We start from the raw sequence: 19,734 nt of genomic DNA, 5'->3' as shown, positions 1-19,734 counted from the left end.
AGATCTATTGCATCCAAAGCTCTGGGGAAAGGACCCTCCAGGTGACACTCATGCACACTGAAGTTTGAGAGCCACTGGTCCCAAGCACCAATATTGGTCTGTTGAAGAAGAATCTTTCAAAAGAGTAGATGTCCAATATTTCAACTGAACTAACTTGTGATGTCTCACTAACACTAATGTGGTAAGAGGTGCCCAAGCCACATGGTTGTTGGGTTTGAGGAACAGTTACGCTTTTCATAAGATATTGTATGCTTTCTTATGTGCTTGAAGTCACTCAGCTACCATGCAGCTGAGTGGCAAGATTATCATGGTCCATGGCCAGGATTCCTAGATTGGCTAGGAGACATGAGCATGAATGGAGACTAGCCTCAAGGAGGTCTGTGGGTGGCATGAGAAAAGGAGGGTGTTATGAAGGGGAATGTTACCCTTATAAGCTATTAAGGCATCCTCTCCACTCCCAAGGGAAAAAAATGGACAGACACCTGAAATTGATCATAAAATTCCCTTGTCAAATTTTCAGGAACATCCGTACATATGGGCAGGTCTGTCAAGGAGAACAATTACGATAATCCTGCTGTGGTTTTATTTCACATGCTTCTAAGTTCTCTTCCTTAGAGCTTAATTTCTTACCGCAGGCTTCTTGTGCACTCCTCATCTTTTTAATATTTCATTACCAAAAGCTTCTAGGAACAATTTGGATTTGCAGAGAAAAGAAATATTATTAGCAAAAATAAAGCTTTGTTTAGGGCTTCTACGTAGTAGGGAAGAGGTCGTTATCCTCATGGCTTCTTGTAGGACTTGACAAAGCAGAAACTTCAGGCAAAGAATGTCCGATAAGGGAGAGTCCTCCCTGAGTAGGACTCCTGCCATTAAGTTGAATACCTGGACTCACTGCATCTAACAAATTGCTAAATCTACTTTTTGAAGGTGATTGATAAAGCCAGGAGAAATTTTGTTGTTCTTTTAAAAAAAAGGGAACTTTTTTTTTTCCTTCAACTGATCCTTGGCCAAAATGAGCACTCAAATCTAATTACTTTATAAATCAAGCAATAAATAAAAGGCACTGCCTGAGGCTGCTGCTTCTGGCTTGCCCAACTGGGCACATTATAGCATCAGTTACGGAGATATGGGATTTAGGAAGAGGAGGATTGAGGAGTGGAGAAACAGATTTTGAACTTAATTTTGGATATGTTCAGTTGAAGACGCCTGAGAGACTCCCAGCTGGAGATGGACGTGTGCAAGCAAGTACACCAGAGAGGGCTGGGATGGACACAGATGACGGTCAGGAAGAAAAGATGGCAGAGCAGTCGCCAGGATAAAGAGTGCCCAGTCCAAGGTGAGAAGAGCTCTAAAGGGTCATGTGATCAAATATGCAATGGTTTCAGTTCCCATGCTCAAGCCTTCAAAAATGTTCTAATAACCTCAACAAGGATGGTTGCAGTAGGAAGGCAGAGACAGTCACGTTATTGCAGTGGATTATGGAGTGACCAGCAAGTGAGGGAGACAGACAACACTTCAAAGACATGTGGCTGACCAACAGACACATGAAAAAATGATCATCATCAATGGCCATCAGAGAAATGCAAATCAAAACCACAATGAGATATCATCTCACCCCAGTTAGTATGGTGATCATTAAAAAGTCAGGAAACAACACGTGCTGGAGAGGATGTGGAGAAATAGGAACGCTTTTACACTGTTGGTGGGACTGTAAACTAGTTCAACCATTGTGGAAGACAGTGTGGCGACTCCTCAGGGATCTAGAACTAGAAAGACCACTTGACCCAGCCATCCCATCACTGGGTATATACCCAAAGGAATATAAATCATGCTGCTATAAAGACACACGCACACATATGTTTATTGCGGCACTACTCACAATAGCAAAGACTTGGAACCAACCCAAATGTCCAACAATGATAGACTGGATTAAGAAAATGTGGCACATATACACCATGGAATACTATGCAGCCATAAAAAAGGATGAGTTTATGTCCTTCGTAGGGACATGGATGAAGCTGGAAACCATCATTCTCAGCAAACTATTGCAAGGACAAAAAAACAAACACTGCATATTCTCACTCACAGGTGGGAATTGAACAATGAGAACACTTGGACACAGGAAGGGAACATCACACACTGGGGCCTGCTATTGGGTGGGGGGCAGGGGGAAGGATAGCATTAGAAGATATACTTAATGTAAATGACGAGTTAATGGGTGCAGTACACCAACATGGCACATGTATACGTATGTAACAAACCTGCACTTTGTGCACATGTACCCTAGAACTTAAGGTGTAATTTAAAAAAATACATATATATATAAAAGACATGTGGCTGACAATAAAAGTCAGGTTCATACATAAAGTGGAATATAGTTTGCAGAAATTTTAGTTTCCCTATTGTTTATTTTTGTCTTTACTCTTACTTCTGTGCCTTCTTAAGAATTATTTTATTTATATATTATTCCTAAAAAGACTTTTTTCCCCCTGCATTTGCCTCAATGTTTTCAACTAAAGAACCAAAACCAGTCTACCCAGAATGTTTGAAAGGCCTTTCAAAAGCACCCTGCAGCGGTCTCTATAAAGATGACTACAACATCCTCCCTCCCTTCTCCAACTAGCATTTAGTTGTGTCTGTTTTACCAGAACTTCCTAATGAGATCAAACTCTGCTTAGCCAAGGCTCATGTTCCCAGGTCTTCATTAGTTCTGCTGGTTATCAGCATTTGCTACACTCACTGCACACTCTCCTCCATTGGAAGGGACAGATTGCTTTCTGTCTATGCCGGCTGCTTGTTCCTGCATTCAGGTTGCTTGGTTACAGCAACACTTCACTGGATTTTCATTGAAGGCAAAATGTGTTTGCAGCTTTTGAGGCCCATCAAATGGAAATGGTTAGCACCTATTTCCTAAGAAGGCAGTTAACTCATTTATGTTACATTATAGAGAGCATGTCCTGTAGAATTCTAAACAGCAATGTGATCTGCACATTAAAAGTACATAAATGTGCCATGTACTTGTAAACATTCATAATTAAAGAAAATACTGAATTCTTTTACTCTAGTTTTTCTCTACATTGAATGTATCATTTGGGGGAAAAATGTACAATTCAGACTGAGTAAGAAGTTTCTCTTGTGTTTCTTTTACTTATTCATAGATGACTGGCGTATTAGTTTCCTATTACTGTTGTAACATATTTCTACTAACAACACAAACTTATTATCTTACAATTCTGTACTTCGGAAGTCCCAAATGGGTTGAACTAGACTAAAATCAACATATCAGCTAGGCTGCTTTCCTTTCTGGAGGCTCCAGGAAAGAATCTGTTTCCTCGCTTTTCCAGCTTCTAGAGATGCCCATGTTCCTTAGCTCAAGGCCCTCTTCCTCCATCTTCAAAGCCAGCAATGGTGCAGTTCTCTGAACATTCTTCCACAGTCACAGCTCCTTCTGCTTTCCCTCTTCTGCTTTCCTCTTCCAATTTTAAGAACTCTCTTGATGACATTGACCCCACCTCTATAATCAATCCAAAATAACATTCCTATCTTGTGGTCAGCTAACTGCAACCCTAACTCCACCACCAATCTTATTTGCCCCTTTGCAATGCCACCTAACATATTCACAGGGTCTGGGGTTTAGATTGTAGACGTCTTTGTGGGGGACATTTTTCCGCCTACCACATTTGGTAAATCAGGAAGCAGATTGCTTTGTATACAAAGCGTCTGAAACATATTTAAAAACGCTCATCATTGCTGGTCATCAGAGAAATGCAAATAAAAACCACAATGAGATATCATCTCATGCCAGTTAGAATGGTGATCATTAAAAAGTCAGGAAACAACAGACGCTGGAGAGGATGTGGAGAAATAGGAACGCTTTTACACTGTTGGTGGGAGTGCAAATTAGTTCAACCATTGTGGAAGGCAGTGTGGCGATTCCTCAAGGATCTAGAACTAGAAATACCATTTGACCCAGCCATCCCACTACTGGGTATATACCCAAAGGATTATAAATCATGCTACTATAAAGACATGCACATGTATGTTTATTGCAGCACTATTCACAATAGCAAAGACTTGGAACCAACCCAAATGTCCATCAATAATAGACCGGATAAAGAAAATATGGCACATATACACCATGGAATACTATGCAGCCAAAAAAAGGATGAGTTCATGTCCTTTGCAGGGACATGGATGAAGCTGGAAACCATCATTCTCAGCAAAATATCACAAGGACAGAAAACCAAATGCTGCATGTTCTCACTCATAAATGGGAGTTGAACAATGAGAATACATGGACACAGGGAGGGGAACATCACACACTGGGGCCTGTTGGGGGTTGGGGGGGCTGGGGAAGGGATAGCGTTAGGAGAAATACCTAAGGTAAATGACAAGTTGATGGGTACAGCAAACCAAGATGGCACATGTATACCTATGTAACAAACCTGCACCTTGTGCACTGTACCCTAGAACTTAAAGTATAATAACAAATAAAAAATAATAATAATAAAATGTCTGAAGAGGAGAACTACAAACAATCTAATTAGAAATAAAATGGTTTTCTGTGAGGCGAAGTCCATAGGCTTAAAATCAATGTCATTTTTGAGTTTTTGGTTTAACCTCATTCTTTCATTAAAAAGGGTTTCTTCTTTTCTTTCTATTTTTAAACCTTCAGACTTTTCGTCCTTTCATCTTCCCTTTTCTCCTTCCTTCCTTCCTTCCTTCTTTCTTTTTTATATATTTTAAAATCTTATCTTTCTACCTTTTCTCACTGTTTTGGTTATAAAAGAATATCACAAAGGCAAATGACAAACTGGGAAACCACTTGCAACATATATTTGAAAGATTAATAACCTAAATATACAAAGAGTTCTTATAAATCAATAAGAAAAAGATGAAATAAAAATGTACAAGGGTTATGATCAGCAATTTTGTGTAAGAAATTTAGACAAATAACTGGAAAAATGTTAAACCATATTACTAATAAAATAAATGAATGTTGTTACCCATTAATTACCTTTTTTTCATGTATAAAAGTGCTAACATTAAAACAGTAGGATGTAACCCACTGAGAAAGGTAGGAAAAAAATAAACTCTCATGTACCACTCATGGGAATGTAAACTCAGGTTGCTTAATGCTAGGCTCGGGCATTTATATTTCTGTCCCTGTGGATGGTAATCCCTGTAAGTTGTATAGTACATGACATTCAACTGCAGTGCTGCAAACACAGTGAACAATTTGACAATTACTAGCAAAAGTGTCTTGGTTTTGCATATATTTTGAAAAAGTGATTCCACTTTTAGAAAAGTATTTTTTTAAATGAGGATGATGCCAATATTTAACTACAAAGATGATTTTTAAAAATTATTATTTATAAGCAAATAGAGAAATAATTTACAGAAATAATTCCTAAGTTCAATAGTATGGTTTTGAGTAAACTTTGGGTCTATTAAAATTAAGTTATGGAAGAATTCATAATGATGGGAAAAATATGTTCATGATTTATGTTAAATGACATATAGCAAGTTATAAGACTAATTTCTGGCTGTTTGCATTTTCCATTTCTAAAGATCAGAAGGATAAGCAACAAAATGTAATTCATCTCCAGATTATAAGACAGAAAATAGTTTGTATTTTTTTCTTTTTGCTTATCTGTTTTTCACTATAAACCTGTTTTACTTCTGTGATAAGAAGTTTTATATATTTTTCAAAGATGATCACAAAAGTTGAACTACTTACTTTTAAAATTGTAATAAGAAATAAACATGGATATTTAAACATTTATGATGCTTGGTGTACATATCTAGTGAATTTTCATTTATATTACTATTCCTTATATTTGGAATTGGTCCATTAGTATGTTTGCACATGACAAAACTGAAGCAGAAAAAGGTTAAACAACATGCGCAAAGCCACACAGTGTTAAGGTGGCTGTGATAAGATTGGAGACCATTTCTTATAATAACAAGCCTAGTATTTCTTCCCCTTTACCATAGATGCTTTTGTCTCTGTTGACCTCATCATTAGACAAGTGCTACCTTTCTCAGGAATTCACCACCCCTTCTTCAAGCTTCTATCTTCCAATCATTATTCGGACATAGCAAGAGGAAAGAAAACCTTAGCAGCTCTTGACACCGTGTGCTTCATTATTATTCTTGGAAAACTGATGACCAGAGAGGAGATAAGAAGAAGAAGGAAAGAGGACATGTGGATATACCATATGATTGGAGGAGCTCTAGCTTTTCAGGAGCTCTAGCCCTACTAATGCAAATGGATAATATGTGGCTTTTTTAGCAGACAAGTAGCTTCAAACAACTGTCCATGTTTTCAGGATTGCTAAGGGAAGAAGCATTACAGAGTGGAAAGGATTTGAGCTCAGACATACCCAACTATGTGACTTTGGTCAATTTGCTGACTTTTCTTTAGCCTTTTTTCACTACTATCTCAATAAAAGCAGATGATGAATCCATGGCATGGGTGTTGTTGAAAGGCCAGTCTCTCAAGTCGTGAATTGAGTTAATCCTTCTTAAATATAGAATCTATCCTATTTCTCAACCAAGGACTTACTCTTAGGCTCAATTGCATAATACATTGACAAGAGTGTCAAAATTTCTCAGTCAGGGCTTCACAAACTGGATATAAGCATCATACTTTATTTTACAATTTTTCCAATCTGAACTGCCATTCTCCCTCTATGTTGCTTACCCAACACCAGACGTGAACTTCTCTACCCTTGTTCATTCTTTAAAGATCACTGAAAGTGCCACATTCTTCATGAAAACTGTCCCAATCAATCTGGTCCTCATACACATTTGCCTCTGAATTCCTGGGTGCTATGACCGTATCAATGTTATACTTGATTATTTGCTAATATTGTTTTCCAACTGTTTTACATGATATGTGCCCTTCAGGACTATTACAAGAACAATATCTTCAATGTAGCAGCCTTGGGAACATAGTAGGCACATAACAAATATTTGACAACTGATAGAAAGATAATGAATGATAATGGATGAGATAAACTTATAAAATCAGTGTAAAGGGAGGATGCAGAAGACACAATGTGAGTACTTTCTTTTGTTTGCTTTTAAAGAGCTAAGATTTTTAAAAGTGAAATCCAGGAAAAATTTTAAATACTGCCTGGGTAAAATTTTAAAGTATTGTGCCCATTTGTCAGAGAAGTAATTTTTAATTTTTGAGAATTTTAAATGTTAATTTTATAATTTTTTTTTTTTTTTTTTTGAGATGGAGTCTCGCTCTGTCACCCAGACTGGAGTGCAATGGTGTGATCTTGGCTCACTGCAACCTCCACCTCTCGGGTTCAAGTAATTCTCCTGCCTCAACACCCCGAGTAGCTGGGACTACAGGCGCCTACCACCACGCCTGGCCAATTTTTGTATTTTTAGTAGAGACGGGGTTTCACCATATTGCCAGGCTGGTCTCAAACTCCTGACCTTGTGATCCGCCCACCTCGGCATCCCAAAGTGCTGGGATTGCAGGCGTGAGCCACTGCGACCAGCCAATTTTTGAAAATTTTGATAAATACGTAAAAAGCAGTGCTATACCCTTGTCTAGCTGTGTTAACAATACTTAAGAGTTTCTAGGAAAAACTGACCTTTTACCTGAAACTTTGGTTAAATATTCTCTCTGTCTTAATCTGTTTTGTACTGCTACAGACTACCCCAGACTAGGTAATACATAATGAACAGAAATGTATTGGCTCACAGTTTTGGAGACAGAGGAGCCCAATATCAAAGTGCTGGCATCTGGTGAGGGTCTTCCTGCTACATCATCACATGGTGGAAGACATCACAAAGTGGAAGGCAAAGGGCAAGAGGCTGAACTCACCCTTTTATAATGACACCAATCCCTCCCATGAGGCTAGAGCCGTCATGGCCTATCACTCTTAAAGGTCTTACCTCTTAATACTGTTACAATGGCAATTAAATTTCAACATGAGTTTTGGAGGAGATACACATTCCAACCATAGCAGTTTCAGTCTAGGCTCATGGTACGTTTTTATTTACATTAATAAACACCTACTATATATTTAGAATTTTCCAGATTCTGAAAGGGCAATGGAATATTAGGAATAATTTCTGTTCTCCACAAACTTATTTTTTCATTGATGAGATCAAGATAAAAAGGTCAAATAATAATAATAATAATATAAAACCCAACTAAAGCTGCCTTGCAGGAGTGTGTATAGTTTAGACAGAAATAAATGGCAGAAATACACGATTGGGAAAATAAATGAAAGATATATTCATATCAATAACATTTATTACATGTTTGGAAGACTATAAGGAGGTCAAAATAAGTGAAACGTGGTTGAGAAGTTTCTTGATTTGTTTCGTTTAAAAAATTTTGGCATGCATTTAAGATATTAAAAATTATTATCAAAATATGAATTTAGAATTTTCTTTATCATGATTATGCAAAGCTACACTTTCTCAGTGCTATCTGTATCTAAGAAGGTAAAATACATGTAACCTAAATATGTTCACATACTCAAGTAAAGTGAATTAATAACATGTCTGTCAATATTTGAGAAATAAAATGTATGCATTTTAGCTAGACATTGAGATATGTTAAATATTCAAGAAGTTCCCGAGATATAATTCTCAAACTTGACTTAGGGTTTTACTTTATCATCTATATACTTTTATGTTATATATAATACAAAAAGAAAATCTGTATTTAAGACCACAAAACATTTCCAGTAAAGTTTATAATTTATAAACTTATAACTCCTATGGATTAAGTTTACCTAGTTCTAACTACAAAACACTTGTTACACATGTTTTATGTCTACTATTTTGCAAGCTCATTTTTAAGGCATACAAACTTCTTGCAATTTTATAAGGTTTATCATTTTATGTTGTACCAGATAGATGCCCCAAATATTAATAGGTCAAATAGCTCATTATTTTACTATTTATATCAAGAACATTGGGAATATTTTAGCTTTTTTTCTATTAATTTTTTAAATATAGTTTTAAAATTATTTTCATAGACATAAATGGAGTTTTTCATCTTAAATAAAATTTTCCTCTTATAAACAGGTATCAGGTTTGGGATGAGCACATGGATATCCTGCAATTAATTTTCCTATCTTATTAGTTTTCCCAGCATTGCTCTCTCTCTCTCTCTCTCTCTCTCTATATATATATATATATATATGTTAATCACATTTAAGTAAAGTTGACATGTGTATTGTGTATATGTTATATAAATTTCAAAGCTGGAAACAAAATTGACAAATTTAATTGTTTTTATGGTTAAAAAACTAAAGAGATTAGAGCTGGGCATAGTGGTTTACACCTATAATCCCAAAGACTTGGGAAACTGAGGCAGGAGAATTACTTGAGCCCAGGAGTTCAAGACAAGCCTGGGCAACATGGTGAGACCATGTTTCTAAAGAACAAACAAACAAATAAAATTAGCTGGGCATGGTGGAGTGTGCCTGTAGTCTCAGCCACCCAGGAAGTTGAAACAGGAGGATCCCTTGAGCCCCAGAAGTTTGAGGCTGCAGTGAGTTATGATCAGTATGATTGTGTTACTGCACTCCAGTCTAGATGACAGAGTACGACCCTGACTCTGAAAAACAAATTTAAAAAATAGTAGTTGGTAGTTTTTTCAGTCATAGGTGATTTCATTGTGAATGAATCAGTTACTATGCAGATAATGATAAGGGGTTGAAGGTATCTAAAATTAAAACATATTTTGTGAGCTCACAAGGTAAGTTTATCAACCAATGGTCACCAAACTAATGAAAAAAAAAGAAAAGTATTAGCCCAAGACGCAATGAAACTTGCTTAAGGTATATAAAGAAAATAATTAGTGAATTTGTTCTTCATTGCTCTGTATACTAGCCTTTAGTTCCACACTTTTATTAGATATATAAAACCTATGTAATGATCATATTTTCTGAGATTATTACTCTAGATTCATGGGCAGTAATCGATAAATGATACCAGGAGTGGGGTGGTGGCAGGAGGACCTGGAGAGTAGGGGTTGGGTGGCAGGTGTATGTGGTTAACAAAGGTCAAGATATAGAAATCTGTGGGTACAGAGTGAACAGAGAGGGTGAAAAACCAGAAGTCTGGACTAGGAGGGTCATGAATCCAGGAAGCCAGAGACCAGGCTGAGGGTACATGTTCCAAATCCAGCTAGATAGTTACTTATGGGTAAAGCATCAGCAGTCGAAACACTGTAAAATAACCCCAATCCAAAGGCAAAGACTGCGGCGATGGCCTGAGTGGTAAGAGACAGTACCAGTAGATGGAGCCTCTCAACCTCTGCACTATTGCCATTTAAGGCTGAAAAATTATCTGTTGGAGGGTTGTGGAGGGTGCTGTACTGTGCATTGTAGAATGCTTAGCAGCATCCCTGGCCTCTAATCACTAGAGGACAGTAACCTCTCCCATCCCTCAGTTGTGAAAAACAAAAATGCCTCAGAATGTCCCCAGGAGGGCAAAATCGCTCGTAGTTGAGAACCATTGCAGTAAACAAAGGTTGGTTTTTCCTAAAGGGAGGAGGGAAGGAGGGTTTACCATGATGTGTCTTAAGCTTCCAACGTCAAGATTCTTTAATACCGTTATAAACCGTATGTTCTTTATTGTTATTACGGGGAAAATTAATATCCTTCAGTTCTCTAGCAGGACTAAGACTCTAGTAAAAAAAAAAAAAAAAAAGAAAAAATGACTTCCACATTCCAGATCGGGAATTGTCTTTTCTTTTCTTTTTTTAATTTTTTTACATCTAGTGAAAACTGCACACAATAAATTCTACACACTGAAAAAATACAAGCACTTTTATGTAAAGAACAAAGAGATTTCTGAGTTGAATCATACAAATATTATTTGCTGTAGGCCATGTAATGGTGCACTGTAACTATAAATTATTTGCAACCAAAGTGTATGATAATTCCATAAAGCTGCCACACTCTACTTTCAAATAATACTTCTGGAAGGAAAAAGTCAAATGTGCTTTACCCCACAGCAAGATATAAAACTGTTGAAAAAAAATTCGATGCTGGTTTCTTTCCCTGGAGTTTCTTAAAGCATTTCTACAATGGGCAATTTTATGGGCTTAACTGTGCCCTGTGAATTTTCATGTTGAAGGCCTAACCCTCATATCTTAGAATATGACTGTATTTGGAGATAGGATCTTTAAGAGCTAATTAAATTAAAATAAGGTAATTAGAGTGGGTCCAAATCCCATTTGACTGGTATCCTTATACAAAGAGAAAGATACAGCACAAATGACTCAGAGGGAAGGTCATTTGAAAGTACAGGGAGAAGACAGCCAACTACAAGCCAAGGAGCGAGGCCTCTGAAGAAATTAATCTTGCCTCCACTTGGCCTTGGGCTTCTAGCCTCCAGAATAATCAGAAAATGTATTTCTGTGGTTTAAGCCACCTGCTCTGTGGTACTTTGTTTTTAGAGGCCTGACAAACTAATATAAGCCATTTTCCATCTTGTCCTGTAGATGCTATAAAGGCCTTTGGGCTTCTCGTTTACCACTTACCTGCTCATCTGCAGGTAATAGCACCACAATACCTCTATAATGTGAATGGAATTCAATTTTGAGATGAATGATAAAAGTACTAATTCAACTCACATTAGAAGTTTCCATGAAGGTATTTATAGGTACTAGAAGAAGAGAAGCATGGCATCACTGAGAAATGATGGGCAGCAGATGAAATGGGACTTTCCCCAATACTCCAAATGCAGCCTGGAAGTTGATCTCAGCCTTCTCTAAAGATGCTCTGAGAAAACGAACCTATTATCACTTGGGCAATGACAGATGCCATTCTCAATTTTAAAATACAGCTCTGTTGCTTCCTAGCTGAATCCTCGTTTTTCATGCCTAAAACATAGGGTATCATAAATTTGTTTAATATAGTTGCTGCCTTGGCATCCATTTTTTTTTCTTTTTTTCCTTTTGGTTTTAAAATCTCTACAATATTTATTTATTTATTTGTATTTTTATATTTTTTAGAGATGGGGTCTTGCTTCGTCACCCAGGCTGGAGTTCAGTGGTGCAATCATAGCCAACTGCAGCCTCAAATCCCTGAGCTCAAGTGATTCTCCCACCTCAGCCTCCTGAGTAGCTGGGACTATAGGTATGCACCACCACTCTCAGCTAATTTTTATTTATTTATTTTTTGTAGAGCCAAGTTCTTGCTATGTTGCCCAGGCTAGCCTGAAACTCCTGGATTCAAGCAATCCTCCTTCTACAGGCATGAGCCACTGTGCCTGGCCAGCCTCCATTCTTAGGCCTGACATAAGTTGTTTGAAACCCAGTTGTATCCTGTCACCTTTGGCCTACTTAAACTTCCCTCCCTGTGTGATCGTTTGTGATATGTTCCACTTGTTCCTCATCCAGCTGACCCCAAACCCAATATACTCCACAACTGCTGATCATGGTAAAAATCTAATAGTGTCAGAATCATCGAAGTAAGTTCCTGCTTCCTGAGTGTTTTCTTTAAACTAGCCAATCCACAACCCCCATGGGAAAGCCTAAGGGGTGGTGCATACGGAACCAATAAAGACCGCCCCCAGGTGCTCGCCCTCTCTTGCTCCCCACTTGCTGGCTGGGCTCCCTGCCACCTCCAGGCTTCCTGTTGGTCTCCTGTGGGCATCCCTCACCTGTCTGGGACCTGTGAGTAATAAATGCCTTCTGTTTTGTGCATTTTAGTTTTACTTCCTCACTGTGTCTCCCCTGACACACATATCTGAACCCAACTTTTCCCCCAACCCTTTTCAAAGCTTTCCTGGAGAGTGACTATCCTGGCTGATGGCCATTCTCAAGAGAGAGAAACCTTAAGACCAAATTAGAAAAAACCCTAACAATGGAACCACAGCACAGGGTTAATACAGTGCCTCCTTTCTTAGAGTTATCATGAAGATTAGTGATTTACCCATGTAAAGAAATGAATGCTGTGGCTGGCTAATAGAAGGCAATTCAAAAAGGTTTGAATTATTAGTAACCATTATTGTTATGTTATTGATATATTAATTATGATTATTAATCATTATTATTATTGAACTGTAATAGTAATTATCATTGAACCATTATTATTGAACTGTAGTAGTTATGCATGTGGCATACCTTTAGTATGATCTCTTTGAGTCTTTTATTGTTTTATCTTGCATTGTGTCTCAGATTCCCAATTATAAAATTTACAGACATGGGATTAAAGTACCCCAAAACACAGATATTTTGTTTGATTATAAAAATGACTTCTTTTCTAAACTATTATCATTATTGCATTGGGAAAGATTATGAACACTAGTTAGAGATATTATGAATAATAATGCACTATAGGGAAATACATGGCAAGTAGGAAGAAACATATCCTAATTTAAAGATGGTATAGTTATGAATTAAACACAAGTTAAAATTAATGACAAGTAAGGTATATTATGTATATTAGTAGTCACATTCCATCATACATCACGCTTATTTCATATTGCACATTTAGAATTTTCAAATACCTAATGCTTCAACATTGCAGAAATCACAATTTTTGAGGATTTTGACATTTAGTTGAAAATGTACTTACTATTGTAAATATGGACTGAAAATAATTTCATGAGCACTGTGTGCTTCAAAGCATTGACGTGAGATTGAGGATGATTTTATTATTTCACTTGCTCATGTACTGCAATGCATTTTAAAATTTATTTAAAGTAGCAATTTTTCAAACAATAATTTGTTTGCATAAGTATTAATATATTTTACCCTCCTAAAACTGTCTCATTTTTTAAAAAATTTGCAGTATGCTTTTTGACTGTGCATCATTGGAAACACCTGCTGATAGAAATAATTGTTTCAATATCAATTATATCATAATTATGCAATTATTTTTTATCTTATGTTAGTATGGCTTCCTGCAGACTTTATTTTAGAATACATGAAAATGAATATGATGTCATTATTTCCAAACATCTCAAGGAGTCTAAAGTTTATAAAATCTTATCAATTATGATGTGATACTGACAAGACATGAGAATATTTGCTTCACACATCATAGCAAGTCACATTTAAAAATATAATTAGCATTTTCTTTTAATAATACTTCAAAATACAGGTACCAATCAGCTCAATATTGTTATAAAGCAAGTCAAAAGGAAAAATGGAGCAAGGACATTGAAACAATAAAAGTCATCAGATTAAGGCAAGAAAAATTTATTTAATTCAACTCGTCTCAACAACTAATTATTAAATAGCTGTTATGTGCTTCCACTCTGTAAAACACTGAGATGCTTGAAAAAAATGAAGAAAGGTGAAAGAAGGAGAAGGAGGCGGAGGAGAAAGAGAAAGAAGAGGAGAAAAAGATTATAACCACAGTCCTGTTCTTTATCACATGGGAATCTGAGGAATTTACATTATGTTTCAGTTAGAGGAATACTTTAGTTGAAGCTTTAAATTAAATGCACTTAGCAGAGCCAGCTTTCAATTATAAAATTAGGGAGAAGAACTTGAAATTACTTAGAAGAACTTAGTCCATTTAGGGCATTAGCAGAGAGCTGACCATCTCCATTGGTTTTTTGGTTTTCTACAGCTGTTCTGGATAGAACACATCCTACTCTGATCTACAGGCAAGGCATCCTCTTTATTGTTTGGCTCTGATAGACTGCTTAAGAGGATGAATATGCATCAGCACCCTTCATTCACTCCATCCCACCTGCCAGAGTCACCTGTGATATGACAAACTACTTCAGACGGAGACAGAAACCACAAAAGAAAGCTCTCTGAAAGGCAAGTACCAACAATGCTCACAGTAGCTTGAAATTTCCTGGAAGCGATTCTTGCCATGGCTAAGGAAAGCACTTTGGACACTGTGACTTTAATGGCACCATAAAAATAACAAGGCATTAAACAAGCCTCAGCCTTAATAGGCTGGAAGAGGGAGAGTGGAGAAAAATATTCAAATTACCCAAATCCAACTAATGGCACATTCAATCGATGTAAATACATTACTCAAGGTTCTCTAATAACCCTGAGGTTTCTCCTATTTTCTAAAAAGAAGTGTGAATGACTGCTATTCTCAGACTGCACTAGAAGTGCTACTATAGGCATTGAAATTTGGAGTGAGAAACTTGGGAAGGAATAGGGATGGAATGCAGGAAAAGTTTGAATTCTGACTATGAATATAAATGGGCTTACAATTCCCAACAATGGTATTTAACATGGTAGATGCAGGCATGGGGCCTGGTAAACTTACAAGTTGGAGAAGGAATCACAGATCATGCAATTTAAGGCCAGGGGAAGCATCTTTAGAAATCATTTATTAATAATTAGCCCCTCAGTTTTGATGTGAGGCACTGAGAACCAAGAGATGAACTGACTTCCCCAAGACAACACAGTGACCTCTTGGGGCAAGAGTTCCACAGCCTAGATTTTCTGTTACCTTGTTCAGTTCTTAGAAACTATGATACAAGTTGGCAGGATCACCGTGTGTAACAGTCCTGAAGATGAAAAACAATAGGAATAGAAGTGACGGCTCCACTTCTTCCATCCTCAATTTGAAAGAAAACAAGAAGTTGCTTTACTCACCTACGGAGAAAAACTCATTCATTTTCTTTTTGTAGATTTTGAAGTCAACTTCTAAGAAGACACAGAAAATGATCCGATCCACCTACAGGCAAAAGATAAAACACTCAAAGTGAAAAAAAATATGGCAATTGCCCTGCCAGAACATAGTCGTAGAACAAAAACAAATGGAAAGGCCTCATACAGATTTTTGGTTCTATACTGCTATCTACATCATAGCATTGAGTGAAGTTCAAGGATGTGTGTAACAATGTGTGTGTGTGTGTGTGTGTGCGTGTGTGTACTCTGTATATAAATAAACCTATGGGCTCTTTGGTGGAAAGATGCTATATAAATCAAATAAGAAATAATAAATGACAATAAGCCACTTTGCAGCAAGCTATAAATAAGATCTGAGATTCCGACAGGATAGCTAGACTTTATGTCCTATAAAACAGCCACACGAGAGGTATACAGCAGAATGACAATAAAGTATGTCAGTAAACAAAGAGCTCATTGTCCTACTCTTGCTAGACAAATATATTTATCAAACCTGTTAGTATTTGAACAAGGCCTAAAAAGCTTCCATGCAGTTTAGTTGGCATGAAGCCACTTGCTTTAATTTAATACACTTGGAAATGCAACAGAAATAAAAAGTAACTAGCTGACAGTGACGCAAGGTCGATATAACATTTAATTTTGTAGATATTATTGAATAAGTAAATGCCACCTCAAAAGTAAAATGTGTGCATAGTCCCTTTTTTGTTTTGAGAGAACTTCTGTATGTAAAGAGTTCCTTGGAAACATTCAGAGAGTAATATAGTAAATGGAGAAGAGACACGGAGTATACATAATAGCTCACATATATCTGATTAAATCAGTGACTTAATTTTGTGTCCTGGAAATAAAAACCCCTTTAGTTATTTTGTTTTAACAACATAAAAAAATTGAAAATCACTCACTGGCAAGTTGCACAGAACATCAAATGAGGTGTTTCTCGTGGCAGTAGGAAATGGAAGTGGGTGTACACATGGCAGGACAAGAAAGAACCCCCATGGAAGTCACCCACCTAACCTCCCTGCTCTCCAAACCTGTGTGATGCAGATCTCACTAGTAAGACAGTTCCCAGTAGAAAAGGAGATCTACAGGGGCAAGAAGTAGGGGCTGGGTTATAAGCAATCACGTTTCCTGACGGAAGACCAGAGATTTGGCTCCTTAGTCTCTGCCCAAGCCTAGACCTCACTTAGGGTAGACTGCCTCTTGGAAAATCACTCCGTTTCTAACCCGTAATCATCAAAGACCATGCAGCCCTTATAACTGCCTTCAAAGGATGGATTATAAGGGAAACGGGAAATGGAACAACTAGGGTACAAATAACCACATTTCTTTTTTCCTGTGTTCACTTTCGTGTCTGGTGTCCAGTCCTATCTGCCTATCATTAGCATTTTCTATAAATGCTAAACCTGTCATTGTCAACTCATTCTCCAGGTGAACTCTAAATTTAGTTGAATAAATGTAAACTGTGCAATAGTGAATGCTCATCTCCACTCTCTGTATGGCATGTTTATGTCCTGTGGCTAAAGCACAAAATCATAATGTTGAGTGACAGCAACAAGTTGCAAAAGGATACATACTCTCTGATACCATTTCTGCACACTTTTAAAACGTAAAGATACAAGAGTGTAGGCATCTATTCATAAGTACTGTTTAAATAATTAATTGGGAGGCTGTTAGACTGAGGTGGCTTAAGCATCCTGGATTCTTACAAAATCAAACCAAAGTGTAAACAGTAAAAGGAATTTAAGCTTAGCCAGTCATACACTGCCAACTAATCTCTAACTAGGGACTTTCCGCTGGAATGATACAAATAAGGCTATTGCTCCACTTTGAGTGATCATATATTTTGTTTGACTTGTTTTCATGTCAACTCTACAAAAGCCCTTCATGCCCCTTCAGTGGAGCCCAGAATCACCTGCAATTTGGAGCTGCCCAATTCATGAATCGCTGTCTGCTCGAAAACATTCCAAAAATTTAAAGTGCCTCAGGAATATCACACATAACTTTTTGAGAATGATGAGTTCTGGGGAGGGTGGGGAGGTAAAGGAGGAGGTAAGTAGGGAATTGACTGAAGACCTAATACTTTATTCCTTTAGAAAGAAAGGGGATTTGAGAAAAACATGGCAAATGGCTAATAGCTGCTAACTATGGGGATAGGTACACGGCTCTCATATTATTATATTTTCTATACTTTTATGTATATTTGAAACACTTCATAATTAAAAATCCTAAAATTAAAAATAAGACTGTGCAGCCTCATTAGCCTCCTTCAGACATAAATGACTCTCAAGCCACATTGAACTACTTGGAATTTCCAAAGATCGTAATTATTCTCACTTCTGTATCTACGATTGTTGACTTTTTCCCCCCAGGCTTTACGTGATCAGAATATTTCTAAAGTCAACCAACCGATCAAAAATCAAAACAAGAAAATTTGGCTTAATGCAGATCTGAGAAGACAAGGCTGAACAGTGTCATTCCTACACATTTCCCCCATACTTAAAATCATTTAATATAAATTATGAAATTTGTTTAACATTCATGTTTCTTGTGTGAGTGTGTATAAATATGTGCGTGAGTGTGTGTTTGTGTATGGGGGGGTTAATGGCAATGTTATTCTCTGCTAAGTGTACTTTTCTGTGTTTGTTTGTTTTTTTGAGATGGAGTCTTGCTCTGATGCCCAGGTTGGAGTGCAGTGGCGCGATCTCAGCTCACTGCCACCTCCGCCTCCCAGGTTCAAGTGATTCTCTTGCCTCAGTCTCCTGAGTAGCTGGGACTACAGGCACATGCCACCATGCCCGGCTAATTTTTTGTATTTTTAGTAGAGACAGGGTTTCACCGTGTTAGCCAGGATGGTCTCGATCTCCTGACCTCGTGATCTGCCTGCCTCGGCCATACAGACCATATACAGACATTTCAAATATTGGAAGGAACTATAATCTGCCTTTTATAATTTAGGCTCTGTTGCCATGGAAATGATTTAAGTCCAAAACTCAGCAGCCCAACTTATTTTCCCAGAAAAAAAAAAAAAAAAAGCGGGGGGATGGTGACAGTGAAACACTTTTAGTTTAAATTAATTGAGTGGCCCAATTCCCTGCCTTTACCCTTAGGCATAACACGGAAAATGTCTTGGAAGCAAGGTGAATCCAAGAATTAGTCTTATTCACTAAGTACTTATTATGTATGTATATGTGTATGTATTTATTATAAGCGTGCACAAACATATTCTCTGGGGTTATTGTTGAACAAGAGCTCATTTAGTTGACAAGCTCCGTGTTTATGAATACACCATGGGTACTGATCAGTGCTTATGGCAGACTGTGTCTTCCAAGATGGCATGCGATGCGCTTTCCATCCCACAGCTCTTCTTACAGTGTAATAATGATACTCCCCTCATAGGGAAATGGGATCTACAGTTATTCCTTGAGCAACACAGGTTTGAGCTGCACAGGTCTACTTATATGTGGATTTTTTTCAGTAAAAGTTAAGCAGATCATGCCTGCCTCTTCTGCTTCCTCTTCCACTTCCTCCACCTCTACCACCCCTGAGAAAGTATACCTACCCCCCTTCCTCCTCCTCCTCAGCCCACTCAATGTGAAGACGATAAGGATGAAGACCTTTATGATGATCCACTTCCATCTCATGAACAGTAAATATATTTTCTCTTCCTTATGATTTTCTTAATAACATTTTCTTTCTCTAACTTACTTTATTGTAAGAATACAGCATATAATACATATAACATATAAAATATGTGTTAATCAATCTTTATGTTATCTGTAAGGCTTCTAGTCAATAGTAGGCTATTAGTAGTTAAGTACCTGGGGAGTCAAAAGTTATACATGGATTTTTGACTGCACTGGGGATAGTCATCACTCACCCTCACATTGTTCAAGGGTCAACTGTAATTCCACCTCTTGAATCTGGGAAGCATATGACTATGATAGAAATGATGCTGTATAACTTTGTAATCCACGAGGTGATACAGTTTCTGCCTGGTCTTCTTGGGAGCCTCGCTCTTGTACCCAACCACCGTGCCATGAGGAAGCAGAGAGACAATATGGATTCAACTACCCTCACTGAAAGTGGGTAGACTTTAGATTATTTCAACTCCAGGCCTTTGAGCCATC

The 19,734-nt window shown here is 37.4% G+C and overlaps 1 protein-coding gene across 13 annotated transcripts in view; it reads right to left on the bottom strand.

Moving 5' to 3' along the window:
* Nucleotides 1–19,734, bottom strand: part of MACROD2 (mono-ADP ribosylhydrolase 2) — a 2,047,165-nt gene that overhangs the window by 176,175 nt on the left and 1,851,256 nt on the right. For all 13 annotated transcript variants that reach the window (XM_024352108.3, XM_063803019.1, XM_063803020.1 and 10 more), the window contains one exon: nucleotides 15,572–15,653. In XM_024352108.3, coding sequence (XP_024207876.1) covers nucleotides 15,572–15,653 — 82 coding nt within the window. The remainder of the gene's footprint in view (nucleotides 1–15,571; nucleotides 15,654–19,734) is intronic.

This window comes from Pan troglodytes, chromosome 21 (genome assembly GCF_028858775.2).
Source record: "Pan troglodytes isolate AG18354 chromosome 21, NHGRI_mPanTro3-v2.0_pri, whole genome shotgun sequence".
Lineage (NCBI taxonomy): Eukaryota > Metazoa > Chordata > Mammalia > Primates > Hominidae > Pan > Pan troglodytes.
Note: the sequence above shows the minus strand (reverse complement) of the source record. Positions and strands in the feature narration are given on the sequence as shown.